The 10,105-nt window shown below is 46.6% G+C and overlaps 1 protein-coding gene across 1 annotated transcript; it reads left to right on the forward strand.

The window, feature by feature from the left end:
- Positions 1-5,931: 5,931 nt before the first annotated feature.
- Positions 5,932-9,628, forward strand: LOC144223769 (putative guanine nucleotide exchange factor MCF2L2). Its single transcript, XM_077754582.1, has 4 exons — positions 5,932-5,959; positions 7,093-7,137; positions 8,717-8,805; positions 9,194-9,628. The coding sequence occupies exons 1-4, from the start codon at positions 5,932-5,934 to the stop codon at positions 9,305-9,307; spliced, it is 276 nt and encodes a 91-aa protein (XP_077610708.1). The 3' UTR covers positions 9,308-9,628.
- Positions 9,629-10,105: the final 477 nt, after the last annotated feature.

Genomic DNA, 10,105 nt, shown 5'->3' on the forward strand with positions numbered 1-10,105 from the left:
TCAGGAGTCAGGAAGATAACAAGGAAATAACCATTATGTCCAAGTGAACTTTGACAACTTTTTCCACACGTCAGTTTCATAAAAACCAGTCAACTCTTCAGAAGACTGGCTGACATCTCAAAGCAAAATGTAACAAAACAAACGCCAAAACCAAAAAGCAAAACTCAGGAGTTACATTGTGAAAAGTAGTATCTAGTACACTGAAAATACCAAATGCTGGTGATGGTATGAAGCACCAGGAATTCTCATTCACTGCTGGTGGCAATGCAAAATGGTATCGTTTGACAGTTTCTTACGAAAGCTAAAAATAGTTTTACCATATAGAGCAACAATCATATTCTGTGGAATTTACCCAAATGAGTTGCAAACTATGAATATCCATACAATGGGGAATTATTCAGGAATAAAAAGAAATGAGCTATCAAGCCACAAAAAGACATGAAGAAATTTAAGTGCATATTGCTAAGTGAAAGAATCTAGGCTAAAGATACATACTATATGAGTTCAACTATTTGACACTCTGGAGAAGACAAAACTATATAAAGACAGTAAAAAAGATCAGTGGTTCCCAGGGATTTGGGGAAGAGGGGATGAACAGGTTGAGCACAAGAAAATTTCAGGTCCAGTGAAACTACTCTGTAAGATATTATAATGGCAGATACACGACATTTTGCTTTTGTCAAAATCCATAGAACTGTCCAACACAGAGTAAACCCTGATGTAATCTATGGACTTTGGTTAGTAATAATGTATCAGTACAGGTTCACTAATTGTAACAAACATTCCACACTAATGCAACATGTTCATAATAGGAGCTGCTGTATGGGGAATGAGTGCAGAGAGGTTATATGGGAACTCTGTATTTTCTGCTCAATTTTTCTGTAAACCTAAAACTGCTCTAAAATCTATTAACTTTTTTTAATTTAAAAATCACACACAGGGGCACCTGGGTGGCTTAGTCAGTTAAGCGTCCGACTTTCGCTTGGGTCATGATCTCGCGGTTGGTGGGTTCGAGCCCCGCGTCGGGCTCTGTGCTGACTGCCAGCTCAGAGCCTGGAGCCTGCTTCAGATTCTGTGTCTCCCTCTCTCTCTGACCCTCCCCTGCTCACGCTGTCTCTCTCTCTCTCTCCTAGAAATAAATAAAACATTAAAAAAAAATTTTTTTTAAAAAAATCACACACAGTAATATAATAGTGGCTGTTGACACCTTGCCCACATTCTTTTTACCAGGTGTGTGTATCCACTGTCTGGCTGCGATGAGGTTAGCTGTACCCTTCTGACATTGCCCTCAGCTGACCAGAGCTGTCTAGCCAGGAAGTGCCTGAGAGGTTATAGCCTTCCACAGCGGCAGTTTATGGCCAGCCAGCCAATGGCTGATTGATTCAGGGTACAAAAGCCAAATCTTCTGCCTCAAAGGAGACATCTGTGGCACCACCTATGCTCCAGGGTTTCCCAGGAGGTCAGGCTGATGCTAGACTTGAGCTGAGCCCACATCTGCGTCTGGTGTCTTCCCTGCCTTGTCTTCTGTGCTCAGTGCTCTTACAGGTTTCCTCTGGAAGCCCTTTCTCCACAACTCTCTTGTGCAGTCTGCTTCTGAGAAACTTGACCTGAGGACTCCATCTCTGTTGGTAGGTGGAGTGTTGAAAGCCCTGGTCCCTGGTTTGTGGTAGCAGTTCAATGGCTATGATCTTCACCTGTGGTGACACCTGGAGTCAGATATAGGTGGACAGGGATGTACCAGTTGGTGTGATGTCTCTAGCATTTGGGAAATTTGGGGAAAATACTAAATATCAGGAGCATAGAAGTGGGAGGCTATTGCTAAGCACCACCAATGCATTCAAAAGAGTGACAGGATCAGATTAACTTCCAGTTTAAAGCCCCAGTGTGTGAATCAGAGGGCCTCCTTGCCAGCGTTCAGGCCCTCATCTTCTGCTGCATGGCTCTATGTGGAAAAACGATGAATTCTCAGCCCAGGCAAGTCTGCTGCTGAATCATTTTGGGCTCCTAGTGCTAGTTGATGAGCAGGCAGGTCAGGCCCTGATAGGGAAGGTGTGGGACTCTAAAACTTGTGATGAGGATGTCTGAGTATATGCCCTTGATCCCCCTGAGCTGGCATAAATGGCCCACTCCCCCCCTTGTTGGGAGACAGACCTTTCTCCCTGCAAGATTATGGAGAAACTGCAAATAAGAAATACAATACGATGTTTAACCTTCTCAGGATGCGTCCACACCTTCCTTCCAGAGTAATGATTAGCATCTAATTATAACATGGTCAAACTGGGGAAGAGGCACAAGACCTATAGACTTAATCAAAAATCTCTGTATTGTGTTCACGCCTACTAGGGAATATCCATTGCAGAAAAGGTGTGACTGGGTGACTTGGCCAGCAGGTGTCAGCCAGCTTTTTCCTCGGCACCCCAGTACCTGCACAGTGGGCTCATAAATAGAGAGAAGACTTTGCAGCAGACAGAGAAGCTATGCATGGGCCCGGCAGCATGGGCTCCCTGTCATCAAGACTGATGTGTCTCCTGCCATTGTTGACTGTCCAACCGGCCAGCACAGATTGATGCTGAGTTCCCAGATGGATACCATCCAACTGTATATACTATGAAGTTATACTATAACTTTGCTTTAATGGAGAGACTCAGCTGTTGGCATATGATCACAGGACTGACTGACTACCCGTCCTGCCCCATTTAGAAGCTGCCAGCCAGATAGAGCCATGGAACAGCCTCTTGAAGGCAAGGATGAGCAAGTTTGTTTAAACATGACACTGTGGGGTCGGGGTGCTAATCTTCAGGATGCAGTATACACCTTAAACCAATGGCCATTTTATGGCACTGTGCCCTCAGTAGGCAGAATATATGAAATCTGGGAGCCAGGAGGTCAAATGAGTTGTGCCCTTATCACACTCTAGTAACTTCCATATGGCATTTGTCCTCATCTCTGCAATTTTAGTCTGAGTGAGTCTAGAGGCCTGGTCCGAAGGCGGGGAATCTCCACCAGGCGACATAGTAAGAGTCCTACTTAACTTTAATCTGTGCCACCAACGGTTGCAATTGGTCCCTACGCTGTACTTTTGTCATCTTCTTCCTTCCACTCATTCTACATACCCTTCCTTCTCCTCTTCTGCTGGCATGCACAGTGGGTGTCCCAGACTCTTGTCTGCCTTTTCTTCTTTTACTCACCCATTTACAGGTACAGCTGGGTGTGGAAGTATTAGGGGATGTCCCAGTGGATCACCTAAGCATCAGACACATTCCTCTTTACCTCCGTTAGGTAACAGCCTGATCTCCTAATACTGATTAGGATCAATTGCTTCCTCCAGTGGAAGCATGAGGGTGGGATGCAGGGCTCCTCACATTAGCAGTGGTCAGGCCTGGACGGGGCAAGGCCGTGAGGTGGGAACTCTCCTAAGAACCTAAGCAATTTCAAGATGAGAGAGTCACAGAATAGAGGGATATACTTTTTCTGGTGCTATTGGCTAACATAAAGGAGTTAAGCTCTAATAGTATTTTACTAGCCAGAATTGCACTGAAAATTTTGAATTCTGAATTCAATTTTGTCCCTGATTTTCTGAGTCCTGGCCATTGAAAGATATGTACAATGAGAATAACCGTTGTACCACAAGGGTAACAGAAGTAGAGCCTGTCTGCTATACTTTACCCATAGGCCCCCGTGCAGGCCTAACTGTGGGCCCCATGTCTGGTTCCCTCAGGGTCTTGGGGGTAGAGGGGAGGCTTTAATATATCTGTGAGCCATTTAGTGTAGTACATAAGGGTTGTTTGCTGGTTTGGGGGAATTTCATTTTAGGCCCAGATAATTTAGTTACTTTCATTATTTTATTATTGAAAATTATTTCATGTACTCTTATGATAAAGAAAATAAGGTCTAGCAAACAGTCTTTGGTGAGATTGTGGATTATTTTAGATAACTGATCTCTTTTTTAATTTTTAAATTTTTTTATGTTTTTTTTTTTATTTATTTTTGAGAGTCAGAGAGAGACAGTGAGAGCAAGGGAAGGTTGGAGAGAGAGGGATACAGAATCTAAAGACAGGCTCCAGGCTCTGAGCTAGCTGTCAGCACAGAGCCTGACGTGGGACTTGAACCCACAAACTGTGAGATCATGACCTGAGCTGAAGTCGGAAGCTTAATCGACTGAGCCACCCAGGTGTCCCATTTTTTTAATTTAAAAAATATATTTATTTTGAGAGAAAGAGAGAAAATAAGTTGGGGGGGGGCAGAGACAGAGGGAGAGAGAGAATCTGAAGCAAGCTCAGCTGTCAGCACAGAGCCTGATACAGGTCTTGAACTCACAAACCGTGAGATCATGACCTGAGTTGAAATCAAGAGTCAGATGCTTAACCCACTGAGTTACCTAGGTGTCCCTGACCAATTGGTTTTAAGCATTTTAAGTTTCCAGGAACGTGGGTGATTGGGTCGTTTGAGAATCTGACTTTGGCTCAGGTCACAATCTCCTGGTTTTCAAGTTTGAGGCCAGCATCAGGCTCACTGTTGTCAGTGCAGAGCCTGCTTCAGATCTTCTGTACCCCCTCTGTTTGCCCCTCCCCCACTCATGTTCACACACACTCTCTCTTTCTCTCTCTCTCAAAATTAAACGTGTTTAAAAAATAAGTATTTTAGGGGCGTCTGGGTGGCTCAGTTGGTTAAGCGTCCGACTTCAGCTCAGGTCATAATCTCACAGTTCATGGGTTCGAGCCCCTCATCGGGCTCTGTGCTGACAGCAAGCTCAGAGCCTGCAGCCTGTCTTCAGGTTCTGTGTCTCCCTCTCTCTCTGGCCTTCCCTTGCTCATGCTTTCTCTATCTCCCTCTCAAAAATAAATAAAACATTTTTTATAAATAGTTTATTGTCAAGTTGGTTTCCAACAACACCCAGTGCTCATCCCCATAAGTGCCCTCCTCCATGCCCGTCAACCCCCTTCCCTTCCCCCCAACCCCCATCAGTCCTCAGTTTGTTCTCCGCATTCAAGAGTCTCTCATGGTTTGCCTCCCTCCCTCTCCCCCACTATTGCCACCCTTCTTCTCCCCCACAGTCCTCCATTAGGTTCCTCCTAATCCTCCTATATGTGCAAACATATGGTATCTGTCCTCCTCTGCCTCACTTATTTCACTCAGCATAACACCCTCAAGTTCCATCCATGTTGCTACACATGGCCAGATTTCATTCTTTCTCATTGCCATGTAGTATTCCATGGTATAGATAAACCACATCTTGTTGATCCATTCGTCCGTTGATGGACACTTAGGCTCTTTCCATGTAAAACATTTTTTAAAAAGTATTTTAAGTTTCATTTCTGATTATAAAAAGAATACATATGTATATTACACAAAACTTAGAATGTAATGCAGAAAAGAACAAAAATGCAAATCAGACATAACTGGAAGTAATCACTGTAAGTATTATACCCCAAACTTTTTTGTCTATAGAAATGCAATTTTTTAAAAAAAATGGAACCATACTACACAAACAGATTAGGGGTCTTTATAGTTTAGTCTTTTTGAAAAATTCCTCTTAAATTCTTGGTGAAATGGAAAAGGCTNGATGCTGAGCATCGCAGAAAACACACTTTTAAAACAGAACAAAACAAAAGGCACTTCAGATACAGACCAACTTCCATCTTCACATAATTTACACTCGGGGCCACCAAGCAAAAAGATCCTAATCCAGCCTAGTACATGTGGAAACAACCTGGAGATCTCTTCCGTTGTGAGCTGCAGAGAGCAACTGGGAGGGTTTAGGCATAAAGTGACCCCATGGGTTAACTTCCAGAAGACAGAGAAGCTTAGTTAGCAGCACAGCACAAGGGTTAAGGGCTCATAGCTCAAACCCAGCTCTATGTCTTTGGATAAATTACTTCACTTCTTTGTGCCCCCAGGTGAAAATGATGTACTTTAGTTCATGTGATAGAGATGGTCCTTAAAAAGGTTTTGCATAATGGTAAGGAATAAGGAAAAATCTAGTTTGAAAGAAAATAAAAATAGTTTGCCCATTTGAAATCAATCGGGGAAGAGCTGCCCCTGAACTAGTGGGATCTATTAGTGGCTCCATTGTGCCATCCAGTGGACAGAAAGGGGAAAGGTAAGGTTTTATCTTCCAAATTTGTAATTTACCAAAAACATGTATATTGATGAGAATAATTTCAACTCACCAATAGGTTCATTTGTTAATAAATTTCATTCCATTTTTAGGGGTGCCTGGATGGCTCATTTGGTTAAGCGTCTGATTAGATTTCAGTTCAGGTCATTGTCTCACATTGGTGGGTTTGAGCCACCCTGGGCCTGGAGCCTGTTTAGGATTCTCTCTCCTCTCTGCCTCTGCTCCCTCCACCCCCGATAAATAATTAAATTTCATTCCATTTCTAAGCCAAACTAAAAGATCAAAATTCTAAACACTAAATGCTAAAACTAAATTCCCAAGACCAGTCGGGATTTATGTGATGTATGCTACAAATATCCTTCCACTGAAGGAAAAGAGAATACACACCAGTCCTTACTAGCCTGAATGTTAACTGCCCACCTTCCCCATTCTTCTTCTCTTTCTCCCCAACACTCTTTTTTAAAAATTTTTTTTACCTTTTTTAAAAACCTTTATTTATTTTTGAGAGAGAGAGAGAAATAGAGACATTGTGTGAGTGGCAGAGAGAGTGAGACACAGAATCTGAAGCAGGCTTCAGGGTCTGAGCTGTCAGCACAGAGCCCGACACAGAGCTCAGACTCACAAATCATGATGAGATCATGACCTGAGCCGAAGTCGGACACTTAACCAACTGAGCCACCCAGACACCCCTCCACCAACACTCTTTATGCTTATTCTGGTACATGGACTGGGAGAAGAGATTCACAGTGTCTTCCCAACACACCACTAGACCTTGAGTGGTACCAGAGCCAGTCTGCTCAGTTTTCAAGAATGCAACTGTCACTTAAAATTTTGCTGATATCAAATTATTCTTCAAGGGCCTGTATGGTTGGTTTGGTTTTTCCTGTGTGTGTGTGTGTGTGTGTGCGCACGTGCATACTCTGTGTTTTCTTTGAAAGCCATTTATCACTTCTATAATTTGTTTCTTCCCCCAGATATTCATGTGGGTGAAGACAACAGCAAACAAATTTCCCCCAAACGTGAGTAATAATAGCATACTTGGAGTACTGAGAACTGTTCTGAGACCTTCTCTTTGGTATTACTGTGATCACTATTAACAATAATCATAACTGGTATTATTTATTAAATTCCTAAGACGTACCAGACATTTTATTTTATAAATCTTTTTGCTAATCCTTATAACAAAGCTGTGATAGATATTATTATCCCCATTTTTACAGACAAGAAAAGACTCTCAGAGAAGTTAAGTGGCTTACCCAAGATCACACAGCTAGTGAGTGAGTGGTAAAGTCAGAACTGCGCTCAGGTCTCACTGACTCCAAAGCCCCTCCTCCTACCACTGGGCAGTGGGCCTTTCCTTTATTCACTCATGTGACTGCAGAACTTGAGACCAAGATTCTGGGGTCCCCACAGTGCTGTCACCACTATTGTGCCTAAGACTTAGTACCTAAGACCCCTAAGAGCCCATGGCCAGTGGATCCAGGAGGAAGAGGTTAAATATGCAAATGACAAAGATATAGTAAAACTTAGCCTGTGAGCCGCACTTTCGTCTCCCACACTTCCATCTTTGACTGAAGGATGTTCTCTAAGGCTTGGTGGTCAGTCCTGAGAATTCTGAGTTTATTCCAGGAGCCGCAGGGGATACTGGGTGAACAGGGTATAGTCATGGCTGCCAGGAGCCCCGGGGCCCATGGGGAGACACGTGAGAGCTCATCCAGAGCAGCTGCGGTCTGTGTCAGGAGAAACTCTCCCTCAAAGGGTCTTGTTGTGAGGTGACTGCAGGTGACCCCACCCCCTCCACAGCCCCTCTCCTCCTCTGTGTCTCAGAATAGAATGGGATAGAATAGAACACAATAAAGTAGAATAGAAGAATAGCTCAGATGTGGATACCATACCTGTAAAGGTACTATTGTTCCATAAACTGCTTTCTTTTTAGAAACGTATCGTATGGACACAATGTTGGATGTAGAACTGGCATCTCTAAGGAGTATGAAAAAGTATGGTCTAGACTAAACTGAGAGTGTCCTCCACCCTCACCTGTGGTACCATGTGTGCTGACCGTCCCCAGTTGGGAGGTGGTATCCGGATATTGTCAATGCTGGCAGGATCAATTCTTTCCAGGCTCAGGTGGATCCTTACTGAAGGCAGGAAATGGCCCAGATGACCCTGATCCTCTGATTTCCCATGAGGAGAGCAGTGATAGAAGCTACCAAGAAAACAGGAATCAAGGGAAAGAAAAAGGGGAAGAGAGGGAAGAAGGGTGGAGGGCAGGAAGGTTGTCAAGCACAAAGAGACAATGACCGTTGTTTTTTTTTTTAGGACAAGCAGTAGGGTTATGACCACCACTTTAGACAGGTCTTCTCGGGGTCATAGTTACAAATCTGAGCTGGAAAAGGGAACCTGAAATCAAGGACAGGCCTCCACCTCCCACCCAGGTGAAGCCATCCAGGTCCTGGGAGAGCAGGATTTCCAGATGGAGAGAACGGGTTCTTGGGGACAGGCACTGCCTCCTAGGACACCTGGCCAGCGGCAGCAGGGCTAACCCTCCCAGCCCCACTCTTGCACAGCAGGCCAAATGCTTCCCTTTCTTTCCCCAAGGCTGCTCCAGCAGGGAGTTTATCTCCATGGAAACCTTTGACCATCCCGAAGGTGCAGAAGATATGGAAAAGGAGAACAGTGCTCTGAGTGTAATTTATTTCCTTCTTACCTCTTTCATTTTCTCCCCCAATCCTATTCATCAGCTTCTCCTGCCTCCCCTTCCTCTCCCCCTTCCGTGTCTCTCCCCTTTTCATGATGCATACCCGTTAGGACCAGGCCTAACCCAGGAAGCTGTCACTGAATCTGCAAAGTGGCTCAGACCCTCCCGGCCTAGCATGTCCCTCATCCCCACCCCTTTCGCATTGCGCTGGTTTCTGATCCTAAATGTGGGGCTCCTGCTGGGATCGTGAGTGACCCGGTGGCAGAGCTAGGGTGGGCCCCAACCTGCCAGCGGGAATCGCGGCTTGCGCCTGGCTTGGGCTTGAGCACTCCTCGGCACTGCGAACTCAGGGTTCACCACTGTCCCCTCCCTTTCAGCTGTCCGGACTTTTCCAGTTGGACGACAGTTACGAAACGTGTCCCTCCAAAGCTGCACTGGAAACGGGAGAAAACATCCAGGGGAAAAAAGAAAGCGGCGACGAAGACGTTTGAGTGTGGAAGAGGGGAGAACAAAACAGTGAGCGAATTTGCAGCCGCTGCTCCTCTGACTTTCTTGGAATCGCAGGCCAACCAACAGAACTCAGGAGAGCGCTGCGGTGCCCGCGGGCCTGCTCGGCCCTGCGGGGACGCCACTGGTTTTCCCGCAAAAGCAGAGCGGGCGAGGGAAGGACGCCTGGGCACCCTCTGCCCCGAGAACTGACACTGGTTCTGGAACACCGCGGCTCCCGGGCTCCGCCGGGGCGCCCCACGCCGCCTCCCTGCCGGGCACTGCCTGCTGCGGACCCCGAGGGCGCGGCCCGCCCTTAAGCGGGAAAGCAGCCTAGGGGCCGCCTCGGACCCCGCGGATCAGCCGCCCTGGGGGTGGGGGTGGGGGAGAGACAGGGTCGCCTTCTAGAAGCCCAAAGGAGGGTCCACGACCTGCCCGCGGCGCCCACGCTCCCGGTGAGAGCCGCAGAGAACCTAGGGGGTACCACTCCACACGCGCTAGCGCCAGCTCTGGGGACTCCGTGCAGAAGCCCGCGAACCTCGCGGCTGCTTCACACGCGCCTGCGCGAGCTGCGGGACTCCGTGCAGAAGCCCGCGAACCTCCGGACTCCTTCACACGCGCCTGCGCGAGCTGCGGGACTCCGTGCAGACGCCCGCGAACCTCCGGACTCCACACGCGCCTGCGCGAGCGCAGGACCTGCGTGCAGACGCCCACGACCCCCGGCGCTGCTTTACTCGCTTCTGCAGAGGTTAGCGGAGCCTGGTCCTTGGTGGGGGGCGGGCTCTGCCCAAGGTTTCTCAATG

The sequence above is a fragment of the Crocuta crocuta genome, unplaced genomic scaffold (genome assembly GCF_008692635.1).
Source record: "Crocuta crocuta isolate KB4526 unplaced genomic scaffold, BGI_CrCroc_1.0 scaffold70, whole genome shotgun sequence".
In the NCBI taxonomy this organism is placed as follows: Eukaryota; Metazoa; Chordata; class Mammalia; order Carnivora; family Hyaenidae; genus Crocuta; species Crocuta crocuta.

Coding starts and splice junctions, on each gene's coding strand:
- LOC144223769 (XM_077754582.1), top strand. CDS start 5,932: ATGGTCCTTAAAAAGGTTTTGCATAATG. Junction 5,960..7,092: donor TAAAAAGGTTTTGCATAATG/GTAAGGAATAAG, acceptor TTCTTCCCCCAG/ATATTCATGTGGGTGAAGAC. Junction 7,138..8,716: donor CAAACAAATTTCCCCCAAAC/GTGAGTAATAAT, acceptor TCTTTCCCCAAG/GCTGCTCCAGCAGGGAGTTT.